The sequence below is a fragment of the Sus scrofa genome, chromosome 7 (assembly GCF_000003025.6).
Source record: "Sus scrofa isolate TJ Tabasco breed Duroc chromosome 7, Sscrofa11.1, whole genome shotgun sequence".
NCBI lineage: Eukaryota > Metazoa > Chordata > Mammalia > Artiodactyla > Suidae > Sus > Sus scrofa.
The window spans coordinates 39292489-39319608 of NC_010449.5; the positions used below are offsets into that span (position 1 = coordinate 39292489).

General features: G+C 53.4%; 1 protein-coding gene across 1 annotated transcript; it reads right to left on the bottom strand.

Annotated features, from left to right (window-relative positions):
• Positions 8532–21808, bottom strand: AARS2 (alanyl-tRNA synthetase 2, mitochondrial). The gene is made up of 22 exons (XM_001929593.5): positions 20970–21808; positions 20149–20340; positions 19473–19618; positions 19091–19258; positions 17595–17739; positions 15537–15682; positions 15221–15329; positions 14809–14847; positions 14593–14704; positions 13984–14117; positions 13430–13574; positions 12999–13171; positions 12788–12901; positions 12555–12695; positions 11718–11855; positions 11520–11629; positions 11282–11390; positions 10888–11010; positions 10549–10659; positions 9888–9971; positions 9695–9805; positions 8532–9272 (listed from the first exon to the last, which is right to left on the bottom strand). Exons 1-22 carry the CDS (start codon positions 21288–21290, stop codon positions 9108–9110), a joined length of 3036 nt encoding a protein of 1011 aa, XP_001929628.2. The 5' UTR covers positions 21291–21808; the 3' UTR covers positions 8532–9107.

The following is a 27120-nucleotide window of genomic DNA, read 5'->3' on the forward strand; positions in this document are numbered from 1 at the left end:
TACCTCCTGCTCCAGAAGACTCAGTCTGCCCTTGACGTGAATTCAGTACACCCCCCCACGCCCGCCCCACCAAGCCACTCCTCCTGGCTCCCCCTCGGCCAGGGGTGTCAGGAGCCATCCAGGTGCCTGTACCCAGATGCTGGGGAGTCATCTCTCTCCTTCAGGGCCCCACATCTGGTTACTGTTGTTTCCCCTCTGTTCTGCCTCCCACCCCAGTGGCCACTCCTCTCCCTTCCTGTGGTGGCCTTAGCCCAGGGCCTCATCGTCCACTTGGATTGTGGCTGCAGCTGCCCAGCCTGCCCACAGCCTCTGCATAAGCCCACAGCTCACCGGGTGCAGCCCAGCTTCCTCCACTCGGTGACGCAATGCTCTGTTTGAACAGGCCCCCCCTCTGCATCTGGAACATGGCAGGCTAGTTCATGCTCCCCAGCCTTTGCTCAAGCTAGTCCTTCAACCTGGAATGCCTTTCCCATGGTCTCAGCCAGGGAGGTGGACCACCATCGGTCTTTTGAGCCTGAGCTCAAGCACCATTTTCCCTCTGGAGCCTTTTAGCTTCTGTTCCCCACCCTCCCTTTGTCAGAGCCCCCAGTGCCTGTGTCACCTCAGTGATCTGACACCGCCCTCTCCCCACACCCACATGAGACTCTGGGGTCCTCCAGGTGCGGGGACTGTTTCTCACTCATTTTTATCTCTAGTCGCTCACCCAGTGTCAGGTCTGCTGGGGAGGCAGCTGGTGTGTGGGGGCTGCCCCACCTCCCTCTGATCACAGATTCTGGCCAATAGGAGTGCCCTGTATTGGTCAGAGTGATTGGTCCAGGGGTGCACGTGATGGGAGCCAATCATCGTCCTTCTTGGGATTTGTCCAAGTGGAGGTAGAAACAAGGACACATGTCCTTGAAGGATACGGATCCCCTGCTGCTGGAAGCTGTTCCCTTCTGTCTGCAGTAGGAGGAAATGCCTCCTTGTGGAGACCAGAAATGGGGGTTGGACAGAAAGCACCAGGCACCTTTGATCCCCAGTTCTCATCCTGGAGGTCCTCTGAGGGCCTATTTTTCTTCCTTCCTTTCTTTCAGCTGCGCCTGTGGCATGTGAAACATCCCAGGCCAGAGACTGATGATCCCACGCCTCGGCAGCAACCTGAGCCACAGCAGTGACAACGCTGGATCCCTAGCCTGCTGCACCAAGAAAACTCCCTTTCTCCAGTTCTGAGACCTAACTGGACAGCCTTCAGACAAACCCCTTTTGCTGAAGCTAAGAGTTGTGTTTCTGCCCCTTTGGGACCAAAGGGTCCTGACCATTTGAGTAGGTGCATCATTTGATGAATGAAATGACAGGGAAAATCCTAAATCAGTAGATGAACCAGTTTAATGAGAAGGGCGGGAGGCTGCCAGGCTATCTGTCACATACCCAGCCTGACGTCTAATTCTGGTGGCCCATTCCTCTCCCACCTTCCAGAGCCTCCCACCTGTCCAGCCACAGGACGGTATCAGCAATACCATCTGCTCCGCACTTAACAAATATAAGCTTCTCTCGGAATGCTCTTCTCACTGGGAGTCTTACCACCATTCTACACAGAAGGCAGGGCAGGCTTCTCAGGGCCCTCCTATGGCTGAAGAAACCAAAGACCTGACCGGAAAACAACTGGCCCCTGAATATGTGGGAAGGCGGGGGCTGGGGGCTTGGCTGCCTCTAACCACAGTGCCCTGCTCTTCCACGGTCACTTTCCCACCCTCCGTAGGAGAGAAGAGAGCATGTTCTTGCTCCCTGGGAAACAGAGGTTCTATTTTCATGCAGAGTGGACTTGGCAGGCTGGGTGAGCAGCCAGGTCCTTGGCACTCTACTGTGGGCATTCCAGGCCCCTGACATAAGGCCTTCATCCCTGTTACCTTAAATTAAAATGCATTTCCAGAAAATAGTTTCAAATGATGCAACAGACAAGGGCTTAATCGCTAGGATACACAAACAACTTATACAATTCAACAGCAAAAAAGCCAGTCACCCAATGGGAAAATGGGCAAAAGACCTGAATAGACTGTTCTCCAAGGAAGATATACAGATGGCCAACAAGCACATGAAAAAATGCTCAACATCTCTGATTATAAGAGAAATGCAAATCGAAACTACCATGAGATACCACCTCACACCAGTCAGAATGGCCATCATTAATAAGTCCACAAATAACAAGTGCTGGAGGTGGTGTGGAGAAAAAGGAACCCTCCTACACTGCTGGTGGGAATGTAAGCTGGTACAACCACTACAGAGAATAGTTTGGAGATACCTTAGAAATCTATACACAGAACTACCATATAACCCAGCAATCCCCCTCTTGGGCATACATCTGGACAAAATTTCCTTGAAAAAGACACATGCACCCACATGTTCATTGCAGCACTATTCACAATAGCCAAGAGCTGGAAACAACCCAAATGTCCATCGACAGATGATTGGATTAGGAAGATGTGGTGTATATACATAATGGAATACTACTCAGCCGTAAAAAAGAACGACATAATGCCATTTACAGCAACATGGATGGAACTAGAGACTCTCATACTGAGTGAAATAAGTTAGAAAGACAAAGACAAATACCATATGATATCACTTATAACTGGAATCTAATATACAGCACAAATGAACATTTCCACAGAAAAGAAAATCATGAACTTGGAGAATAGACTTGTGGCTGCCCCGGGGGGAGAGGGAGGGAGTGGGAGGGATCTGGAGCATGGGGTTATCGGATGCAAACTATTGCTCTTGGAATGGATTTACAATGAGACCCTGCTGTGTAGCATTGAGAACTATGTCTAGATAGTATCTCTTATAATCAGATACTTATATTGCAACAGAACAAAGGGAGGAAAAAAAAATGTACACATGTAAGTATAACTTGGTCCCCATGCTGTACAGCAGGGAAAACAAAATGCATTTCCTCCCTAACAAAATGAAATACATATATATATATGTGTGTGTATACACACACACACACACACACATTTTGCTTTTTAGGGCACCTGCAGCATATGGAAGTTTCCAGGCTAGGGGGTCAAATTGGAGCTGTAGCTGCCAGGCTACACCACAGCCACAGCAATGTCAGATCTGAGCTGCAACTGTGACCTATGTCACAGCTTTCAGCAAGACTGGATCCTTCCTTAATCCACTGAGTGGGGCCAAGGATCAAACCCGCATCCTCATGGATACTAGTCGGGTTCATAACCTGCTGAGCCACAACAGGAACTCCCAAATAAAATGAAATCTTAATAGTCCATACATCCGTGTGGATGCACCAGTATGTTAAACTTGAACTGCTTTTAAAAAATGCATTTCATCATTTTTGGTCAAACAAAACTATAGTAAACAGGTCCTGCTGTACAGTATAGGGAACTATATCCAGTCTCCTGGGATAGACCATGATGGAAAATAATGTAAAAAAAAAAAAAGAGTACACACACACACACCACACACACAGAAGGGGCAGGGGGAGAATGAAGAACTGGGAGTTCCCTTGTGGAAATGGAGATATATATATACATCTCCAAGCCACTTTGCTGTACAGCAGCAATTGGCACATTGTAAATCAACTATAATAAAAAAATTATGAACTATACACTGATGTTAATGTAGCAAACTTTAAAAAAGTATAGAAGTCACACAATATATTATTCTGACAGTTTAAGTTAGAGAGTGAGGTGTGGGTATCAGTCATCCACACCTCAGTCTGAATGAGTTTTAGGTCCAAAAGCAAAGTTGGGAAGGGGGCAAGGAGAAGGCTCTGCTGAGTGGGGGGAGTGGGGAGAAGGCAGGACTGGGGGAACTCCATGCACTTCACGGAGCAGCCTTGGTCTGGCCTGGCCACTGCCAGTCTGCAGTTGGGGGTGGTTCCAGGGGGCACTATCTTCCCTGGAAGATCGTGGATGGATAGACACCCATTAGCTAGGCCCCCAGACAGTTCCTGAAGTGGCAGAGTGATTACCTTCCTTTCTGGAGCCTTCTGTCCCTGGGGAGCCTATAGTGCTGTCGGAGAATCCCAAGTTTACAGGCTGGAAACACGTTCAAGACTCTGTCACTCTCTGGGGCAGGAATCCTCTTTGATGTTCCAGATGTTGGTGCTACTGAGAGTGAGTGGCTCTTGTGCCACCACCTGTGTCCCCATCTAAAGGCACACCCTGCCCTTGGATGGGGAAAGTGGGGACAACCCAGCAACCTTGCATTTCCTGATGCCTAGGGCCTCATATGCTATGTCTACCTAACCAGCCCAGGACCACAATCCCTGAGGAAAGGGCAATCCTCCGGTCTCCAGGTCCCCACCCTGTGTCCTCAGGACCAGGGTCCAGGGTCCTGAAGTCACATTGAGTCCACAACTCAAAAGGGTTAGGGGTTAGGGTCTGCTCTCTACATGTCCAAGCACAGGCAACAGAAAGTGATGAGACGCCCCAGTTTGACCAGAGTTGTCCTCATTTTTAATGTGTTGGGTGGACAAGTGTTCTGGGAACAAGCTCCCTGCCTATATATAGCTCCGATTTGTTGTGTACTAGGCCCCCGATAGTGCATGCATAGCAGCTAGCTTGGAACTTACACTGCTTGAGGTCAAATCTCCACTCTGCCCCCAGCATCTGGGAGCCCTTGAGCAAGTCAGTCAACCCCTCTAACCTCCACCACTTTATCTGTAACATGGGGATGGTAATTAACAGTACCCACTTCATGAGATTATTCAGAGGATTAAAGGAATGAATGTACGTGGGACATTCCATGTAGTGCTGGGCCGAGGGCACTGTGTGTTAGAGACATGTTAGATGCGTTAGATATTATGATGAAGATGTTAGATGCATAAACCCATGTTAAGTTTATGAAATCTTCACATTACAGAAATTTTTTTTTTTTTCCTTTTAGGGTTGCACCTGTGGCATATGGAAGTTCTCAGGCTAGGGGTCGAATTGGAGCTGCAGCCATTGACCTAGACCATAGCCACAGCAATGCTAGATCTGAGCTGCATCTGTGACCTACACTGCAGCTTGTGGCAATGCTGGATCCTTAACCCACCGAGCGAGGCCGGGTAGTGAACTAGAATCCCCATGGATACTAGTCAGGTTTGTAGCCTGCTGAGCCATGACGGGAACTCCCCTTTACTGAGGATTATATATATTTTTTCCCCCACACTGGTGGCACGCAGAAGTTCCCAAGCCAGGGGTTGAAGTGACATGCAATGACAATGACAGATCCTTAACCACTAGACCACCAGGGAACTCCTATTATTGTTATTATAACACTAATGATTCCCAATTCACATGCAGAAAATAAAAGAGTCTTAGAGAATTTAAATAGTTTGCTAAGCATCATACAGCTAGTAAGTGAAGAAGCTGAGCTTTGAGCTGATATCTAATCAAAGCTCTCCCTTACTTCCCTGCACAAAAGCATAGACAAATCATGAGGTGTAGGGATTGCTTCCTAAACTGCCCCAGACTCAAGTCGACCACAGCGCTTTCCCAATGGGCCTTCCACTCTCTCCAGCACGGAGCCTGGGGTTATCCCCATTGGTGCTGCCCTAGATAACCCAGGCTCCCTTGTTCCCTAGACCACTTCCAGGCATAGGGTCCTTCTGCAGATTATCACCTGTATCCTTCAGCTTTTGAGGCCCCATGAGATACCGCAGAGCTGTGCTCTCCTGCCTCATGCTGGTCCTTCCACGCTCCTCCCAGACCCAGGATTCAGTACTGGACTCTCCAGCATATTCCTTCCTCTCCACAAGGTCTCAGACCCTCTCCATCCTTCTCAAATTCCCAGTTAAACCCCATCGCTTTGGGCGGTGGCTCTCCCACCTGCCCAAATGGGAAAGTTGAAGATGCTTGGGGAGGGGGCACCCTCTCTTCCTACTCATCATATCCCTGGTCCTTACCTTCCTTCCTCTGAACTGAGAGGCAGAAGTGCCTGGCCCTCCTTAGGCCCTTGAGCACCTCTGAAGCTCTGGACACCCCCTCTGTGCTGGCTGGGCTTTGATGGGCCCCTATGCTGACCTCACTTCGATGGCATTTCCTCTGCCTGCTCTGTGATTCTCCGAGAGTCCCTGAGTTTTTGTCTACACTGCCCCTGATGCCTTTCATGCCTACTATCAGATCCTACCTCAGGCCAAGTCACTGCCACGTTCCCACTTGGGAGTTCCCAGTTTGTGGAATCACAAAAGAGAAGCAAAAAAGTTTCTCTGATGGAGCTCTGGCCCAGCATCTTTGGCCTGTGAAACAGTCTGCACATTTATCACAACACCCCTGGGCCTGGCTCTCCTGCCAACTGCCCACTTAGGTCTGTGGTCTTCAAGAGGATTCCAGTGAAGTCGCTCCCCACCCTCAGTCCAGCCTTTGGCTCAGACACCCCAGCAGAGAAGCTGAGCCAGCCCCTCCCACAAATCACCTAGGATGAAGAGGCCCTAGCTTCTTCTGGGTAACCAAGGGAAACCAGCTTTCAGAGGTGGGGGTAGGTGCAGAAGCCTCTGGACCTGCAGGAGGAACTGCAGCCCGCAGAAGCAAGAAATGGGGGGCAGCTTTTTTGTGAAGACTGGGATCCTCGGGGCTTGGGACTGTTCCCCACTACGACCTACCCTTGCTCCACTTTTCCCTCCCTCCATCCCATGGGGTTCCCCTGAGCCTGACCCGCACACTCTGGGCTAGTTTGCAGTGGTTGTAGCGGGACAGGAGGGATGGACCTGCCTCAAAAGTTTGGGGGGGAGCGGTCATCCTGTAGGTACAGGGTACAGCTCTTCCTTGCTTTTAGAAACGTGGAGCCACGGCTGCGCCGCCTGTCGGCTGAGGACGCTGGAGGGGCTCCGGCGCCCCGAGGGCAGGAGTGGGGGCAGGGAGGACTCAGGCCCTAGCTATGCGAGGCCAGGATCGAGCATTCTTTCTCTCAGAAGCCTCTGAGCACCTCCGAAGCTCTGGACACCCCCTCTGTGCTGGCTGGCCGCCTCAATAAGCCCGGTTACTTGCCTTCCCTTCCCGCAGGTCCCTGCGCAGCTGGTGCCGGTCGTTAGGGACGCCTCGCGTCGCTAGGAGGCGGTCCGAGGACAGGTCCCCCCTCCCCCACCCCGTGGGCTGGTCTCTGCGCGGGCGGGGTTGCTGGTCCTTTTAAAAGACTATCGCCTTGAGGGCTCACTGAAAGAAAGTTTCAGTCCAAGGAGCCATCAGCCGGCAGTGGGAACTCTGGCCGTGGGGCACGCTTTATGCATCTGGGGACACATTTAGGAACAGGAGGGCTTTCCCGAGGGAAGGTGTGGAGTGGGGGATGGAGGCAGGACTCCTGCCAGCTCCCGGGGCTCTTCCTTGTGTGAACTTCTTGTGTGGAAATGGGGATTGGGGGTGATGAGTAGGAAGATGGTCCAGGAAAGGCATCAGCAGTCAGTCTCTTCTGGAAGATGAGGAGGAGGGGCACCTACAGGACTTCCTGAACTTCCCCCAGGCCCGGCGGGTCAGCGTGGCTCAATGGCACCAGAGAGTAAGGTCCCAGACCTCCACATGCTCCCAGTCACAACCCTAAGCCTGATGTGATATGTGGTGCCCCGAGGGCAGGAACCACCACACTCCAGGGAGCTGGCTAGTGAGAAAAGGAAATTGTCCTTCAAGAGTGGAAAGGCCACCAGAGGGTGGGGTTTCACCTGGAGGCAGAGCTTAGCTTTCATTTCGGCTCTGCTGATGAGTACTATCTGGTCACCCTGGACCAGCTCAGAGCTTAGAAGCTTGTTAACTCATCAGTAAAAGAGGGGAACCCCAATTCCTCACCTTCATATCCACCTGGAAAGGGCCAGGCCTCTGACGAGCATCCTTGAACAGTGGCCACTGCAGCAGTTGCCAAGACCCTGAGGCAAAGCTTTGCAACTCCTCCGGTCGCAGGCAGCCAAGGGCCAGGGGTTGGGGTCCTTTTCAAGCCCTCACCAGTGATTTACCAACAAATCACTGGTGCCTCTCAGTTGGAATGAGAAATCATGCAGGACAAGATGGCAACAGGACCTGGTCTGCTCTAACGATTCTGACTAAATGGCGCTGGAATTTTGTAGCCAGGGAGCAAGATTGGAGATGGGTCCTTCAAGGTCCCTTCCTTCATCTGGCCACAGAGATGGAGCTCCAGCAGCTGGCTTGGTCCTGGATGGATTCATCTTGCTGGGGAAGGAGGGCCGCGCTCCATCCCTCAGCTTCCTCCTGCTCAGAGCTGCCAGTTTCAGCTTCAGCTTTAGCTCAGGTTTGGGGCAGGCACTGTGCAACTTGTTTTCAAAGAGTAGGCTTCAAGTCCACTCCCTTCTAACCCCAAGAGCTGCCACCTGCCTGCTCACTTCCCCCCAGGGCCTCTGCCCTTGCTCTTTCCTCACATGTCCCCACGGCTCACACCCTCCTCCAGATGCTCCTGACCCCTACCCCCAGCCCCAGCCCGGCTGTCTCCACAGACCTCATCCCCGACACCCTCTCCTATCTCTTCATTGCCGTTTCCCCACTGGAACTAAGTTCCGGAGGGGCAAGAGGCTCTGTCTGGTTCTCACATTCTCAGCAACTGACCAGTACCTGCTGGCTCATTTTATCAACAAATCACCAGGGTCTTCGTTAAAACAAGAAGTCACTGTTAATAAAATAATTGACATCAGAGAGGATCTGCCCACTGTCACGACTGTCACGTAATGGTTCTGAATCCTGGTAGTTGAGGAGGCCTTGGTGGGTGTCCCGAGTGGGCTGGCACAGAGGACCTGTGTGAGCACTTGTGGAGATGGCCTTTCAGTCCAGTGTCAGGGGTCAGACTGGTGACAGGGGACCCATTCCAGGCTGCTAGGAGGGGAAGGTTCCTGCCGGAGTCTCCTATCCTCTGTGAAGTACTTTTGAATAAACAGTCACAGCCAAGGCGACCCATGTCTTCATATTCACCTAGTGGATGGGTGTGTCCCCAGGCCCACTACTCCCAGCGCACACCTTCTGTGTTTGTGCAAGGCCTGGACCAGGGCTGTCTTCTTCAGCTCAGTGGCTTGGCCTCCAGGCTCTGGCCTTCTGCTTCTGCCTCCGGGGAGGTCCTGCAGCTCCTTCAGGGCTCCAGGCACTGGCCTGTCTGCTGTCCCTGGTCTGTGGGGGCCCCTGGGCAAGCCTGGCTCAGAGCTGGTTGAGCGCATAGGCTCGGGCTGCACTGAGGGCAGCCTCCAGATCGGCAGTGCTTCCGGTGCCCTGGGCCACCACCCGAGAGCCCCAGGCCTTGCCCCCCATGTGGCTGCACACAGCCAGTGCCCAGGCCTCTGCTGTGAAGGCTGGCGTGGCGCTCTGGGGACAGAAACAGAAGGGGCAGCAATGCACAGCAGCCCTCCCTGCTCCCATCCACTCACTGTGCCCTTGAAGGGGAATTCCAGTGACTAGAACCCCTTCCCAGCAGGGCGCACGATGGGGGGAACTGGGTGAGGAGACCGGAGAGGGATGGGCTGGGAACATCTGGAGGTTGATGAACGGCTGCTACTTATTTTCAAGAAATGTGCAGCCTGGAGGTGGGGTGGTGGGAATTAGGGAATCTCATGGTGCCGCCTCTGGGGGGATGACCTGGGGACAAGGAGGGTGCTCTATCCCCACCTGGGGGTAACCTCAGAGATCCCTTCTACCCAGCTGTGGCCCCCTCATCTGGGAGGAATAAAAGGCGTGGAATCAGAGAGCTGGAGCAGGAGCTGAGCGAGTGGGGGCCTCCCTTTCCTCACCTGGGCCACCTGACAGGCACACAGCACCTGCCCCAGAGGCTGAGGGCTGAGTAGCAGCACAGACGTGCTGGGCGCCTGCTTACATAGCTGCCGGACCACCTTCACCAGCATCTGCGCAAGGGAGGACAGAAGGTGACCTCTGGCTTCCTCCCTGTCAGGGCTCTCCCCTCCCCATCCCAACCCCAACACTGACCGAGAGGGACTCAGCAGAAACCGTGTCCACAATCAGGGGCCCCTCCGAGTGCCGCTGTAGCAACTCCTGGGTTTTCAGTACAGCCTGCGGGGCGGGAAGGACAGCACAGGGGTGGGGCTGGGAGGCAACAGGCCCCCACGGCTCAACAAAGCCCTGGTCTAGAGACCCCCTCCCATGCCCCCTGCCCCCAGCAAAGGTCTTCAGCTAGGTGCCAGGGGTTCTGCCGAGAATGGCCTACTTCTTTGGGGTTCCCTGCGTGTCCTTCCTCTTCTCCCTTACCTCCTCCCTGTCATCATAGATCCTGGTCCCTACAAATAGGTCGTTGAAGGTGAAAGGACAAGGGCTGGAGCACAGATGGATGAGAGGGGCGGAGGGAGGAGGATTCACAGTCAAGGAGCAATTAGGGCTGAATGGCACAATCAAGTCAGCTGGCTTCCTGGAGGGGGAGCCTGAGCAGACTCAGGAGCTGGGGGAGAGACCCAGTTTGGCAGAGAGAAGTGAGGGAATGGCCCGATGATGCCCAGCTGGCAGGAGAGGGAGAAGCAGCACCCCCCACCCCATGCCAGGCCTTGAGGCTTCTTGGCATGTGTGCTGGCGTCTCTGACCCTTGCCAGGTGGGCCAGGTATCTGGTCCCCCGGGAGCAGCGCAACTTCCTCATACCTGCCCCATTTCCAGCTTCCGGATGGCGGTGTTGGCACGCCGCTGCAGCGCCTTCAGTGTGGCCTGAAGCTCCCGCCGCTGCCACTGGGGCATGACAGAGGTGTCCACGGCCTGTGGTCAGAAGCAGTACATCAACCCTTGGCCTGCCTGAGCCACGGGCTATAAGCCAGGGACCAGCAAGGCCAGAGAAGAGACCACCCTCCACATCCCACCCCACAAACATCTGGCCCAGCTGGAGTCTAATGGGAACGCTGGAGAGAGAGGGGCAGGGTCCAGAGAGGCCAAAGGAACAGGGCCAGGAGAGGGAGGGGACAGCTCCATGGCGGGGGTGTCCCTCACGTCTGTGAGTCGTCCCATGTCCTTGGACAGCCGCTGCGCCTCCACCACATCCCGGCTGCCCCGACTCAGCCGCTCCGCAGCCGCTTCTACCTCCTGGGCCAGGCTCTGGCCCACCTCTCGGGCCTGCAGGGAGGGACCAGGGTGGTCAGAGCATCTTGGTTTAGTTTCACTCCCAAAGGCAGGGGCTCTCAGCTCACTGCTGGGCCGGGCCAAATTCAAAGCATTTAACAACCAGGACCCGCCAGGGCACCAAATAATCACAGCAGATGCCAGCTGCTGGCAGCTGGTACGGCTGTATGGGTGCACAAGTATGAACAGTGGTTCTGCTGTTGGGCACCCGGCAACCTGAGCACATCAGTGGTGCCCTCTGCCCCCCACTCCCTGGAACGCTCACCTGCCGGGCCTGCTCCCCAGTGATGGCCAGCAGGCGGGTGGTGCCCTTGGCGAGCTGGCGCTCCCCGACGATGACCAGGTCCCCTATAGCCCCTGTGCGCAGCAGGTGCCTATGGGCAGGGGGAGGGAAGATGGGAGAGAAAAGAGCAGCCTGAGCTACAAACCAGGGGCCAGTGGCTCCAAAGACCAGGGAAGGGTGAGGGTCCAGGGCCCCAGGCCAGGAGAGAGAAACGACTCACGTTCCACAGCAAAGCTCCACAGAGGTCTGCAGTGCAGCTTGGGAGGCTGGCTCCAGCGCATGGGCCACAGGCACCCCCACAGACACCACCCGCACGGGGTCAGGGTACACCTGCCGGTGAGAGGGGGTGGGTCTGTTAACTGGCCTGCAGCGGGGAGTGGGGGGGGGTGATCTCCACCAAGGCACTCCCCCAACTTACCTCATCCAGCGAGCGCAGCCCAGGGACGTGGGTGGTGCGTGCCAGGGCCACCTCCTCCATGTACACGGCCTCATCCCGCCCCACAGCCTCCTGCACAGTGTCCTCCACAGCCTGGAGCTGCTTTGGGGTCAGTGGAGCCTGGAGGGGTTGGGGGGAGATAAACAGACTGACAGGCAGTCAGCGCCATGCCTAGAAATGAAGCATTAAAAGCAGCTGATGTTCACTGAACGATAGCCAGGTTCTAGAACAGTGGCTAGGACATAACATGTACTCAGTAAATATCTGTAGAGCAGACAATTCTTTTCCTTAGAAAAGCTACCCGGGGGGCTGGGTCTACTGCGAGCTGCAGGCCTTTCACTAGGCGCTGAAAGTTGAAGAAGAAACAGAAAATGGAGGCTCTGTGTTCAGGGAACTTACAACCAGGGGAGCCAGTGGAAGGGAAACACAGGATGGGGGAGTCACAGGAGCGCGGTGTCTTCAGGGGAGCGGGATTTAGTCAGTGAGTGCTTCCTGGAGGATTTGAGCCAGACATACAAAGAGACACGGCGGCGGCAGAGAAGGGAGAGGGCAGCTCAGCTTGAGCAAGAATGGCCTGGGTTAACAGCAGGGACGAGGAAGCTAGATGGTTGGAGGTGAAGGGAGGGCGCCAGACACTGTCCAGCCTGACCCTTGATGGCCCGGAGGAGCCTGATGGGAAGAACTGCCCAAGGTCCCCCAGTGACCAAGCGAGAGGGAGCCCAGGCCCTCTTGGTGGCCAAACTCCCTGCAGCCCCCGTCACCTCCACCAGACCCTCTAAGCCCAGGGCCTCACTGGCTGCCTCTCCATGCCCTGCTCACCTGCGTGGCCACGTCGAAGCGCAGCCTCTCGGGACTGAGGTGGGAGCCTCGCTGCTCTGTGCTGGGGCCCAGGGCCTTCCGCAGCGCCCAGTTTAGCAGGTGGGCGGCTGTGTGCTTCTCCATACAGCTCAAACGCCAGGCCTAAAACACTTCTATCACCATGGGCCTGGGTGCAGGTGGGGGTGGGGAGAGAGGGCTGCAGGACATTGAGAACAGGATGTGGGGGTCCTCACCTCATCCACATGCAGCTGCACCCGGTCCCCCACCTTCAGGCACTCAGGGGCCACCACCTCATGCAGGATGAAGCCTCCGCAGACCTGAGCCTGGGCCACTGGGAACAGCACATCCTGGGGAAGGGCGAGGCCCGAGGCCCTTAGCGCTTAGAGCCTCTCCCTCTGGCCCAGCTCTGCTTCCTGCAGGGGCCGGTGGTGGGGGGGTGCTCACCTGCTGTTCCACCCGCACCAGGTAGCCTCGGTCAGAAGCCTGACCCCCTTGCTCAGCGTAGAAGTTGGTTCTGTCCAAGAGGAGGCCATAGCGCTGGCCTTCCCCCGTGGTGGCCACGGCCCTTCCATCCTCTGCATACAGTTGGAGCACCCGGGCCTCACAGGTGCTGAACTCTGCAGGGACCGAGAGTAGCTATCAGTGCAAGGACAGGGTCTGGGATGTGGGAAGTGGGATGTGGGTTCGTGCCTTCCTTGAAGCAGGCAGGCATGGGACTTGGGGGTACTTCTAGCCAGGGGCCCTTGCAACCCCTGGTGGCCACCCCACGGAGTGCACCCCACAGCTGCTAGCAGGTCTCTGCGGTCTTCTGTCCCTCCCAATCTCCAATCTCGGGCAGGCCAGCCTGTGGCCACTGCCTTAGGCCAGGCTCTTACCGTAACCCCCACTGGGTCGCAGGGAGTAGCTGTACTTGGGACTGTCATCAGTTGGGGGCACCCCTCGGCGCTGCAGCTCCCCCAGTGCGTGGACATCGAGCCGCAGCCCCTGTTCCTGAACCGGCTCGGCCTGCTGTGCCCGGTGCTGCAGGACAGGTGTGTGAGGAAAGGGTGCATGGACAGGGCGACAGGACTTGAGTCTCCGTAGAGTCCTGCTACTGCCACACAGCTTAAGACCCTGTGCCCCCTACGGCATAAACTAGAGGCCCCAGGCTGGCTGCTGAACCACTCTTTGTGTGGGCCTGAGGACCAGGCCTCCCTCACCCACGGCTGCCCCCGAGGCGCCCTCCCTGGGACGCCTGCTGGCCTCTCCTGCTGCTGTCTGGCCCACCGCACTAGCGTTCCTCTCCTCGGGCTGCGGGTGGGGCCCAAGTGAGGGGAAAGACCTTCTCTCGGCCTGTTTCCTTCAGGAGCTGCAGCCACTGGGCCTCCACAGCTGGGAGGAAGTGGATGTGTCCCACCAGAATCCTGGGCGGGGGTGTCCCCACCTCTACCTGGGCCTCCTCCTGGGCCAGCCGCGCCAGCCCTGCAGAGTCCAGCTGCACCCCTTTCTCCTCCAGCATCAGCTCCACCAGGTCCAGGGGGAGCCCCAGATTCCCAGACAGTGACAAGGACCAGGCCACTTCGGCTTTGAGGAAGGAAGACAAGAAGTGTTGCGGGGCGGGGGGGCAGGGGCAGAACAGAGGGAGGGGGCAGAAGTAAGGGCCAGGGCTTTTTTAACCACACAGAAGCCGCGGGAGCCAAGCACAAGTCCAGTGCCCCCTCCCCATACCAGGCAGGCCCAGGAGAGGGGCCACCTCAGGCTTCCGGATCCACAACCAGAGTTGGGGGTAGCCCGGGGCCCCTCCTTGGCACATGGCATTTCAGAGAGGGGGAAAAGCTCATTCTTGGTATGGAGCCAGTCTTGGAAAGGAGACCAGAGGCAGGGCCAGCAGGGCAGCGGGGAAGTGAGGAAAAGCAAGGTGGCGGTCCCGCCAGAGGCCTGGGTGTTGGAAAGCGAGCATGGGGGTGGGGGAGGGCACGTAGGGGAGGAGGGGGTATCTAAGGCCTGGCCTGGCTGCCTAAGGGTGGGTCCTGGTTTTCTGGGCCAGGTGCCCGCTCACCAGGGAATACATCGGAAGGCCCCAGGCGCTTCAGGGTCCGCTCGATGATCCGCCGACCCCGCTGCAGGGAGGCCAGGAAGGCCGCTTCGTCCTCAGACACCAGGCTGACTATCTGAAGGGGGCAGGGCAGGACTGGAGCTGGGCCTCCTGGTAGGGAGAGCCTCCCTCTCCCACTCTCTCTTGCCAACCCCTCCCTCCCCCACCTGAACCCAGTACCTGGGCTGAGTTCTTGTGCAGTTCTGGATAAGCACCTCCCTAGGGGCAGAGAAGAGGGCTAAGGAGGTGTCAGCAGCAACCAGTCCCCTCTGCACCTTACCCTAAGCCTTCCTGAGGACCCCTGCCTTGGAGGCTCAGAGGGGCTGATGGATAAGGGAGGGATCTGAATGGGGAATGAGTTTCAGCGGCGGGTAACACAGGCAGAACAGGGTCCTGAGGTCAAAGGCTCAGCAGCCTGGGCAAAGAGGCCTCCTGAAGGCTCCCTGCCTGTTATAAGCCATTCCAGCCTTCTCAGCCCACTGGGAGGACACTGGGCTGGATGTTTAGGATGGGAAGCCCAGGATGGGACACTGTGCGAGCTCGACGACAGGCTCCTGAGGGCCCCAGGAGAGCAAGGAAGCTCTGTCTTTACCAGCGTCTCCACCACTACAGGCACCAGGCTGCCCAGGAAGCCAGGCGGGGCCCGCAGCACCTCTGTAGAGAACCGCACGGCTCGACGGAGGATCCGACGAACTATCAGCCTAGAGGGAGGGGTTCAGGCATAGACATGAGCCCCCAGCAGGCCCTGGTCAGCAGGGAAGGGAGCGGGGAGGATAAGGTCCAGAGAGTGCTCCCACCCCAGTGTCCCCTCCCTTCCCCTCTTCCTGCCATCTCAACCCAACCAGCTCTTGTCACCCTCCGTCCTCTCCCCCTTGATCCTCCAGCAGCCCCAGCCCTTCCAGACTCACGGGGCTCCTGACATCCCAGGGGAGACACCATCGGCGATGCAGATGCTGAGTGTACGGATGTGATCAGCCACCACACGGTACGCCGTGTCTATGTGCCCCTCGTCTGCCGCCCCAACCCGGCCTGAGTAAGGGGGTGCCCCGCAACCCTGGGCAGGAGAGACGCAGCTGCTGACCTGGCCCAGGCGGGATGCGCTCCATCACCCCTAGAGCATCTGCCCTCACCCCCAAAGCTGACTGCACTGGGAATGGCCTGGCTGGAGAAGCTTTGAAAGTGATGGGGAGCCAGTCCCTGCCTCCTGGGGCCACATTCAGCACTGACGTGACCACAGCTGTGATCATTTACTGAATTTCCATTATCAGGACCAGGTGGGTGCTTGAATGACACGGTGTCTAATCCCTGACATGTCCTGTTCTGGGAGGTGTTACTATCCTGGCTTTACGGAGGGAAGCGAGGCTCGGAGGAGCCAAGTTCCACAAGGGCACACAAGTCAGGGGCAGACGGGAGGTTTGAACTAGGCCGTCCCATCCAGGTGCTCTCCACTCCCCACCCACCTCCACAGCCTTTCTGTAAGGGAAACACAGGGTAAGCTGTAAATACATTAACCTGGGCTCCAAAGCAGAGGTGTGATCCAGCCAGCTCCAAACCTGTTCATTCCCCCGCAATGAACAGTCCTGCCATTCATCGCACTGCTCAAGCCCAAAACTTCTGAGCTGGCCTTGACTTTCTTTCCCCTCCCCATCCAATCCATTGGTGAGGCCTCTGGCATCTACCTCCATGAGATCTCTCAAATTAATCTACTCTTCTCCACTTCCACCGCGACCAGACCAGCCTGAGTCATGCCCTACTGTCTCTCCCAGACTATGAAAGAGCCTCCCAAATGGCTTCTCAGCTTCTACTCTTGTCTCCCTCAGCCCATCCTCCACCCAGCAACAGGAGTGGCCTTTTAAAAAGTGTCAATCAGATTGTGGCCCTCCCGCTTGGAGCCCATCACACCACACTTGGGAAAAAAGACCCACTCTGGACTCCCAAGGCCCCACAAGACATGACTTCTGCCTCCCTCCCTGTGGGAGAGTGTCTGCAGAACTGGCCACAATCCTTCCCTTCCCCATATGCAGGCTGCTTTGCCATGTGACTTTACAGGCGCTTCCCATCAAGGGATAGAATTTATTTCTCCATCCCTTGAAGCTGGGCAAGGCTCGTGACTTGCTTTGGTCAACAGGATGTGGTGAAAATGACACTATGCTGAGCCCAGGCCTCTAGAGGCTGTGTGCGCCTCTGCTTTCCTTCTTGGAAGCCTGCCAAGCCAGTCTGCTGGAAGAGAGACATAAGACCCCGTCACCCCCATTGTCCCAAACTGACAGCCAGCCAGCTTCCAAGCAGCTGACCACAGGTGTAGGACTCAGCTCACAGAGGACCAGCTGAGTCCAGCCTGCGATCCTAGCCCACAGCCTCATATGCTACATAAATGGTTGTTATTTTAAGCCACGACATGTTACGTGGTTCATTATACAGCGTAGGTGAACCTACACATGCTCCAAATGTCTTGGTACTCGCTCTCCCCTCTGCCTGGAATGAGTTTCCTATGGCTGATTCCTCTTCTTTCAGGTTTCAACTCAGAGATCGTCTCCTTGGTGAGCCTTCCCCGAACATTTCATCTAAGACGCTTCTACGCCCCCATCTCCAACCAATTACTGTCACCCAGGTTGACCGCTTATTCACAATCTGTAAACCGCTATCTTGTTTTTTAATACGTTTACTTATTATCTATTTCCTAGGCTAGAATGTAATCTCCGTAACCTCTTCTCTATTTACTGCTATATCTTCTGAACCAAGCAAAAAGATTTAACACAATGCAGGCACTCGACAGTTTTGAATATGTGAAGGCAAGAAGGAATTAGGAGCAACACCAAGTAATAAACATGAATCAGAGCCTCACGTTTGACACCCTCGTATCCTTGGCTGGTCACTGTCTCCATGCTCTTGAGTTTTCAACAAGGATGGAAAGCACCGGTTATGGCAGGTCAGAGGGGCTTCTAGAAGGGAAGAAGTGGGCTCACCTGGTGTATGGCGTTCAGCAGTGGGGAAAAGAGATCGGTGTCATAGGTGGAGTGTTTGCCTTGCAGCACAGCCACCAGCCTCTCCAGGCCCATTCCTGTGTCCACGTGCCGCTGGGGCAAGGGCTGCAGGCTTCCATCTGCTTCTCTGGCCAGGAAAGGTGTGCAAGGTGAGTCCTCCGCCCCGGACTACACACGAGGCAAGTGCTCAAGTGGAGTAAAGGGATGAGGAGGGGTCGATAGTGGGAGGAACCAGAGAGAAGTATCATCCTCTGCCCCCCACCCCCAAAGGCAGAAATGATGATGGCCTCGGGTCCTGTCCTTTCTCATAATGGGTGATCACCACCCTCACGCTTTGCTTGGGCCTTTGCCTGGACCCAGACACCCCCTTTCTGGGACAGAATTCTTTGCCTCACAAAAAGACATATCAAGGCTGGAAGAAAATCTTATAGATCATCAAGTCAACTCCATCATGATAAGAGAGCATATTCCGGACAGCAGCAGTGACTAGTTTCAACTGTCATGAGCAAAGATGAGGATTAAATCTAGTTACTAATTGCAAAGTGTTTAGAAATGTGTCCGGCACATTGTAAGCACTATTTATTTAAATGTTGGTTTTTGGGAGTTCCTGTCGTGGCGCAGTGGTTAACGAATCCGACTAGGAACCATGAGGTTGCGGGTTCGGTCCCTGCCCTTGCTCAGTGGGTTAACGATCCGGCGTTGCCGTGAGCTGTGGTGTAGGTTGCAGACGCGGCTCGGATCCCGCTTTGCTGTGGCTCTGGCGTAGGCTGGTGGCTACAGCTCCGATTCAACCCCTAGCCTGGGAGCCTCCATATGCCGTGGGAGCGGCCGAAGAAATAGCAACAACAACAACAACAAAAAAAAAGACAAAAAAAAAAAAAAAAAAAAGTTGGTTTTTTATAAAGTATGGGAATTCCTATTGTGGCTCTGCAGGTTATGAACTGGACTAGTATCCCTGAGGGTTCCATCCCTGGCCTCACTCAGTGGGTTAAGGATCTGGCATTGCCATGAACTGTGGGTGTAGGTCAGATCCCGAGTTGCTGTGGCTGTGACATAGGCTGGCAGCTGAAGCTCTGATTCTACCCCTAGCCTGGGAACTTCCATATGCCACAGGTGTGGCCCTAAAAAAGCAAAAAGGCGGGGGGGAGTTCCCGTGGTTGCTCAGTGGTTATCTAATCCAACTAGGAACCATGAGGTTTCGGGTTTGATCTCTGGCCTCACTTGGTCAAGGATCCAGTGTTGCCGTGAGCTGTGGTGTAGGTTGCAGATGCGGCTCGGATCCTGCATTGCTGTGGCTGTGGTGTAGGCCAGCGGCTACAGCTCTGATTAGACCCCTAGCCTGGGAATCTCCATATGCAGCAGGTATGGCCCTGGAAAAGACCAAAAAAAAAAAAAAAAAAAAAAAGATAAAAGTCTCCTGACTACCGGCCTTTTCACTTCCAGCCAGGGATTTCCCTCCTGCCCTAGTACCCCTTTACCTGTTGTGCTGCATGAAAACCAGATTCCAAAGCTCCACAAGCTGGGGGGCTCCCACCCCACCAGCCAGGTCATAGTGGATCTCTGTACAGGGTCCACAAGGGCCAGTATCCCCCATCTCCCAGAAGTTTTCTTGTGGTCCGAAGGAGAGCACACGGCTGGCAGGCACCCTGGGAAGAGAGCCAGGCAGGTAGCAGGGGAGACAAAAGCAGAAGCTGGGTCCCCCTCTGTTGAGGGAGCCCTTCCATCAAGCTCAGAAGGAGGAGGAAAGGGGCTGACCCTATGGTATTGGGATATACTGAGACTCTGAGGACCAGCCCTGGTAGTCTCTATTTTTCAGTCTTCTTGTTCTCCAGGAGTGGATGGAAGTGGGGGTGGACTCACCCTAAGTTGAGCCAGATGTCCCTGCTCTCCAGGTCTGCACCCAACCCAGCCTTGGGGTCACCACCAAAGTAGGAGACCCAGAGCCTGTCCTCAGGAATCCCATAGACCTGAGTCAGCAGTTCCCAGGCCATGCTGCAAGCCTCCTCCTGTGGTAGAAATCCATATGGAAGAGAAAGATGGGTGAGAAGAAGGCGCCGCAGAAGTGTCCATCAAGCCACATGAGTTCAGGCCTTGGCTCGAGACAAAACCATTTCCATTGTCCACCTTGTTTCCAGAACAAGCCATGGCCATTTCTGAGTTTGTTCCTGCATTGAAAGCTTCATTCCTTTTCTGAATCCTACGTTCTTCCAAGTTCCACCTTCTCCATGAAATTCTCTCTCTACCCTAGCCTGGGAATATTTTTAACTCTTGCACTTTAGTGTTACTCTCTAACCACTTAGTCAAACAATAATTATCAACCAACCATTAGGCGGGAGGCATAGTTCTGGCCCTCAAGGAGTTTACAACCCAATTAGAGAAGTGAGACCCATTCCTATTATAAAAGTTCATTTAGCCTCTGTGTCTGGTATGAGGCCCTGCCAAAGCAGACCCAAGGAGTGGAGACAGGATTAACTTTGACCCCTCTCTTGGTTGACGAGTGACCTTTTCCTAACTCCAGGGCCTCCTGGAGACTCACCTTAAAATATTCACCCCCAAAGGCCCAATTGCCAAGCATCTCAAAGAAGGTGTGATGGGAAAGATCTTGGCCCACATCCTCCAGGTCGTTGTGGCGTCCTCCAGCCCTCACACATTTCTGGCTGTTGGCCACACGTCGGAAGCCTGCCATCTCGCTTCGTGGATCCACAGTGCCCAGGAAGATTGGCTTGAACTGGAAACACATGTAGAGGGAGAGAGAGATATATCCTTGGCCCTCAGTAGAAGGGAAAGATGGGGAGTGGGGACAGAGATGGCAGTTCAGACTGAAGGCTGACTGCATCGCTGAGAGTACAATGTAGTCTTGGCCAAAGGGGCAACTTGGGAGCGTGGGGGCACCCATCTCTGGTAAATAAATCACGAAACAGACACTTTCTGCTAGTAAAATAGGCAAGGTAACAGGAGACGTGTTGGTGGCGGGAAACAGGGCAAGTCTAGGGACGATAAGTGGTGTTCAAAGTCAAAAGCCTTAAAGAAGAAAGACTAACAAATAGCATGTGCTCAACGTTTATTTTAATGAACCGGTTATCTTTAAAGAACTAGTAAATAAAGCCAGACTTCCCCCGCCAGTCTGCCTCCATGGGACTCCACACCCGCTGTTCCTGAACCTAAAACTCGATCTCCAAAGCTGCCGGGTCCAGGCCACCCTAAGCCCTAATTAGCGCCCCAATCTCTTAGCCTAACCACGCACAACCGGCTTTCCCCCCAGCTCCCCCAAAGCTAAGAGCTCCGCCCTTCGCTTCCTTTGCCCAATCCCGAAGAACCCCACAAACTCCGCCCCGGTCAGTGTGGCTCAGCTCCTACCTGGTTCATGCCCGCGTTGACGAAGAGCAAAGTGGGGTCGCCGCGGGGCCGCACCGAAGCGGACGGCACCAGGCGGTGGCCATGGCGGTCTCGAAAGAAGCTCAGGAAGGCGTCTCGCACGGCCGCGGCCTGGGTTGGAGGGGCCTCGGATGAGAGCGCCCGAAAGCAGAGGCCCTGCCATGGAGGCGACCTTCGAATGGCCCGCCGAATTCGCCCAGCTGCAGCTGCCACCGACGCCGCCATCTTAACTCGGGGCAGCGACTTCACGGAGTCAAAGGGCACCGCCGGGATAGAAGGTGGCGTGAGAAGGAGGCCAGGCATTTTCTACAGCGGCCCCTGGCGACAGGAGGACTCAAGGCAGCCTCCGCCTCCCGGTGGAGGTAATATAGGGAAGGAGGCTTCTTCTGCAGGAGTTCAAGTAGCCCAAGCGGCCTGGCACATAGTAGCCCCTTAATTCATTTGGCATTCAGCAAATATTCATTAAGAGCCTACTGTGTGCTAGGTATTGTTTTAGATGCTGAAGGTACATTGTAACAAAATTGACCAGAATCCCTGCCCTTCAGAAATCTATATTGTAGCAGTAATTGTGTTTATTAATTTTGCAAGATTACAAATGGAGTTGCAGTGAACAAGCATGAATTCAGCTCTGTGTGGTGTGTGTGTGTGTGTGTGTGTGTGTGTGTGTGTATGTGTATGTGTTTCCCCGGGTGAGGTGAGAGGCAGAGATGTCCAAGGGAGGTGATATCAGCATTCATTCAAGTCATTCGGAATTTCCTTGTGTCTCGGTGGAAACGAATCAGACTAGTAACCATGATGTTTCAGGTTCGATCCCTGGCCTCGCTCAGTGGGTTAAGGATCCAGCGTTGCTGTGAGCTGTGGTGTAGGTCACAGACGAGGCTCAGATCCCGACTTGCTGTGGCTGTGGTGTAGGCCAATAGCTACAGCTCTGATTCGATTCGGACCTCCATAAGCTGCAAGTGTGGCCCTAAAAAGCAAAAAAAAAAGAAAGAGTCATTCGACAAATATTTATTGAATACCTACTATGTGTCAGGCACTGTGTGGGCAATTTCCTTTGCCCTTGGCATTGGAAATGGCCATTTTGTTCGTAGGGACTGAAGCAGGTCCTTTGGAGCAGGAGTCGAGCTGATGAGACACAGAAGCCAAGCAGCATCTGTTCCATTATTAATTGCTTAATAACATTTGGTCTTTTAATTTGCTTGGGGATTAGAGAGAATCCTGGTTGTCAGGTCTAGAGGAAGCCGTTGGCTGATAGCTGCTGAGATTTCTCTCTCTCTAAGCCTCCCAATGCCCTTGAGTTTTGTGTGTTTTGCTTTAGCTAAGAGATACCTGTTCCACCTTCCCTTCTGTCTCTCTCCATGGTGTCTGCTGTGACCTTGAGGCCAACAAGGGCCCTTGTGGGCGGAGCTGGGGTCTTCTTGGGACTTCTCATGATATCCTCTGCTCTTCGTTTGGAAAATTAAGCAGATAGAGAAGAGAATTTGCCAACGTTAAAGCCCAAAAGGGGGCAGTTCCTGTCGTGGCTCAGCGGTAATGAACCTGACTGTATCCAGGAGGACGAAGATTCGATCCCTGGCCTTGCTTAGTGGGTTAAGGATCTGGCATTGCTGTGAGCTGTTGTGTAGGTCACAGATGCAGCAGTTGTAGCTCTGATTCGACCCCTAGCCTGGAATCTTCCTCATGCTGTGGGTGTGGCCCTAAAAAGACCAAAAAAACCCCCGGAGTTCCTGTCATGGCTCAGTGGTTAATGAATCCGACTAGGAACCATGAGGTTGCGGGTTCGATCCTTGGCCTTGCTCAGTGGGTAAAGGATCCGGCCTTGCCGTGAGCTGTGGTGTAGGTTGCAGACGCGGCTTGCATCCTGTGTTGCTGTGTCTCTGGTGTAGGCTGGTGGCTTCGGCTCGGCTCCCATTAGACCCCTAGCCTGGGAACCTCCATATGCCTCGGGAGCGGCCCTAGAAAAGACAGAAAGACAAAAATAAATAAATAAATAAAATAAAATAAAATAAAATAAGATCCAAAATACCCCCCAAACAAAAAAACAAGCCCAATAGGGGTAGCAGAGCTGAAGTCAGTGCCATCCAAGGCCTCAACCATTCAGGTGGGCTTTTTTGGCCACCATTCTTTGTGAGCTATGTTATTTAGGGATTTTGAAACACAGTTTCCCTGGTAAATGTGTAGTCTTTTTTTGGACTTGAGTTTCTATAGTGATAGTGAATTCTCAACTTTGTATTCTGACAGAGCCTATAGCTTCGATCCCATGATCCTCTGTTTCTTCCCTTGTCCCTATAGATTTTTTTTTTTTAATTTTTTGTCTTTTGTCGTTTTAGGGCCACACCTGCGGCCTATGGACGTTCCCAGGCTGGGGGTCTACTCGGAGCTGTAGCTGCCGGCCTACACCACAGCCACAGCAACATAGGGTCTGAGAGGCGTCTGCAACCTACACCAGAGCTCATGGCAACGCTGGATCCTTAACCCACTGAGCGAGGCTAGGGATCACACCCACAATCTCATGGTTACTAGTCAGGTTCGTTAACCACTGAGCCATGATGGGAACTCCTGTCCCTGTTCATTAAAGGTGTTGTTTTGAACGTGTGTTTTGCCTTTATTGGTTTTTCCAGTATTTTTGGAACAGGAACCTAAAGCCAGATGGGGATTTCTGTGAGGTTCATGATCTTGAAACAAGACTGTGAAATTCTTCCCCAAACTGAGATGGAAGTGTTTTGCTAGAGAAATCTTGCTGGTGTCTCTACCCAGTACCAATGTCAGTATTTTTTTTTCTTCCTTCAGATTTTCCCCAAAAAGTCTTTGCATTATAGTAGGGACTCCATGTTTTTAGACCATTGTGGATCTAGTGTGGAACCATAGATCTTTTTTTTTTTTGTCCCCAAAGAGCTTTAGTGAAATATAGTTCATGTACTATACAATTTACCCACTTAAAGAGTACAGTTCAGGGGGAGTTCCCCTCGTGGCTCAGTGGAAACATCTGACTAGTATCCAGGAGGACGCAGATTTGATCCCTGGCCTCACTCAGTGGGTTAAGGATCTGTGGCTGTGGTATAGCCAGTGGCTACAGCTCTGATTCAACCCCTAGCCTGGGAACCTCCATGTGCCACAAGTGTGGCCCTAAAAAGAAAAATAAATAAAGAAAAATAAAGAGTACAATTCAAATGGCTTTTAGTACTTTCACAGAGTCGTTATCTGAACAACTTTTAGAATATTTAGGTGACTTTCAGAGTTCCCATCGTGGCTCAGTGGTTAACGAATCCAACTAGGAACCATGAGGTTGTGGGTTCGATCCCTGGCCTTGTTCAGTGGGTTAAGGATCCAGCATTGCTGTGAGCTGTGGTGTAGGTCGCAGACCCAGCTTGGACCCTGCGTTGCTGTGGCTCTGGTGTAGGCCAGTGGCTACAGCTCCGATTCGACCCCTAGCCTGGGAACCTCCATGTGCCATGGGAGCAGCCCTAGAAATGGCAAAAAAAAAAAAAAAAAGAAAAAAGAATATTTAGATCACTTTCATCACCTCCAAAAGAAACCCCACACCTTTTAACTATCAACCCCTAAATCCCCCAGCCGTCCCAGCCCTAGGCAATCACTAATGACTTTTGTCTCTAAAGATTTGCCTCTTCGGAACATTTCATACAAATGGAATCACACAATATATGATCCTTTGTGACTGGCTTCTTTCACTTTGCATAATGTTTTCACAGCTCATCCATGTTTTAGTATGTATCATGGATTCTTAGAAATGTGTCTTTTGAGTTGTTTTCTGTTTGAAGAATGGTCCCCCCCATCTTGTTATTTTGTAAAAGTTTTTTGACTGTTCAGAGAGTGTGAAAAAGTTCTTGGGTCAGGAATTGAGTCTGTGCCACAGCAGCAACCTGAGCCACAACAGTGACAATGCTGGATCCTTAACCCACTGAGCCACCACTCTAGTCTCTTTTTAGTATTTCCCAGTGAAGCCAAGTGGTTCTTCTAAGTATTGGGATGTGTTTATTCTTTTTTTTTTTTTTTTAAAGGACTGCACCTGCGGTATATGGAAGTTCCCAGGCTAAGGGTCCAAGGAGCTATAGCTGCTGGCCTACACCACAGCTACAGCAATGCCAGATCTACCTATGCCACAGCTCATGGCAACACCGGATTCTTAACCCACTGAGTGAGGTCAGGGATCAAACCTGCATCCTCATGGATACTAGTCGTGTTCATTACCGCTGAACCACAACAGGAACTCGGGGACGTATTTATTCTGATTTGCCACTCTCATCTGATGAGGAAGTTAAATTTAAGGTCTGCAGTTTCCCATAATAGATAAATATGGAGAGAACTAACCACTTTGGGAAGTTACTGACCTGGGAACTTCTCTCAGGAGTTCTCATCCACTGTCTTATTATTCATAGGAATTTCTTTCTTTCTTTTTTCTTTGCTTTTTTGGCCGTACCCACAGCATGTGGAAGTTCCCAGGCCAGGGATCAAACCTGTGACCTGAGCTGCTGCAGTGACAACCCCTGATCCTTAACCCGATGAGCCACGAAAGAATTTCATTTGGGGGTTTAGAATGCAAATGAGGCCTGTTTCCTGGGAGCCATTTAGCTAGGTTTGGGTGCTGCCTTCCCTGCGGCTGGGATTGCCCTTATATTGCCGTCTTATTTATCTGGGTAAGCCCAAAGTGCCCTTTTTCTGAGCCCTCTCTTTCCACCTTGTTCATATGAAGCAATGCCCTTACTCTGGGAATGGAAATTGTCCTTCCTGATGACCCCATTGACTCTGAGAGCAGGAACTCGAGGTTAGTGATGCATTTTGTCCTCGACCACCGGTCAGAGGAGACACGAGGGGATTTTCACCCTTACTAAGCATAAGGAACTCAGCTTTGGGAACTTCCGCTTGTAAATCAAAAAGGCTGTTTTTTAGTGGTTAGGTTAAAAGTTCAACCTATAAGAGGTGAACATATATATATATATATGTATTTACTTATGGCTTTGCCTTATCTGGATTGTAAAAGCAACGCCTGTCAAACATTAATATGCATTGGGACCTCCTGGGAGCTTGTTAAAAATGCACTCTGATTTGGTAGTTCTGGGGTGAGGTTGAAATTCTGTATTTCTAGATTTCTAGCAGGCGCCTGGTGCTGTTGCTGTCCCTTGTGACAAAGGTGTGGTAGAGGACGTGTGGGAGAATCGCGAGACAGATTTTGCTTGGGACCTGGCCCCACGGCTAAAGTGCTGGGAGGACCTCCACTTTCTCCCGGAGAGGGTGGGTGGAGCTGGGAGCTCCTTGTGCGCATGCGTGCTCGCTCCCCCTCTCCCCACCTGGAGTCTTAGCCAGAGAGGAGATTGCGTCTGCCTGTTGCTAAGAGACGCGGAGGTGGAGGAGTCCAGCGGCGGGGGAGGAGAACAGCTCCTGGCGCTCTCCAGGACCCATCCCGGGCTGGGGGCGCAGATGGTGGGCCTGGAAGGTTGTGATCCTCCTGGGATCGGGAATTCAAGGACTAGTGGACCCTCCAGGGTTGCAATGCTCAGTTTTATCCTTATGCATTTTTTTTTTTTTTTGTCTTTTTGTCTTTTGTTGTTGTTGTTGCTATTTCTTGGGCCGCCCCCGAGGCCTATGGAGGTTCCCAGGCTAGGGGTTGAATCGGAGCTGTAGCCACCGGCCTACGCCAGAGCCACAGCAAAGCGGGATCCGAGCCGCGTCTGCAACCTACACCACAGCTCACGGCAACGCCGGACCGTTAACCCACTGAGCAAGGGCAGGGACCGAACCCGCAACCTCATGGTTCCTAGTTGGATTCGTTAACCACTGCGCCACGACGGGAACTCCCCTTATGCATTTTTAAATGGTTACATTTCAAGTGGTTATGTAAGTACAATTTTGCCTCTTGGCCGGCAAAATCTGAAATACAGACTGGCCGTTTGAAAAAAGTTTGCCAACCCCTGTATTATAGGTTTAAAAAGATTTTTTTCCCCTTAAATCACATGATAAAATGCAAATGTAGATGTCGACCAAACAAAATATATGGCTTTATCATTAGCAGGCAAACATCTTTGCAGCCACTATCCAGGATGTGAAATGGAACTTTGCAGCCACCCCAGGAGCCCTCCATGGACTCTGCCCCCACCCCAACCCCAACCACCTTCCT

Coding starts and splice junctions, on each gene's coding strand:
- AARS2 (XM_001929593.5), bottom strand. CDS start 21,290: ATGCCTGGCCTCCTTCTCACGCCACCTTCTATCCCGGCGGTGCCCTTT. Junction 14,848..15,220: donor CTGTAGTGGTGGAGACGCTG/GTAAAGACAGAG, acceptor CTCTGCCCCTAG/GGAGGTGCTTATCCAGAACT. Junction 12,696..12,787: donor TGCAGCTGCATGTGGATGAG/GTGAGGACCCCC, acceptor GAAGTGTTTTAG/GCCTGGCGTTTGAGCTGTAT.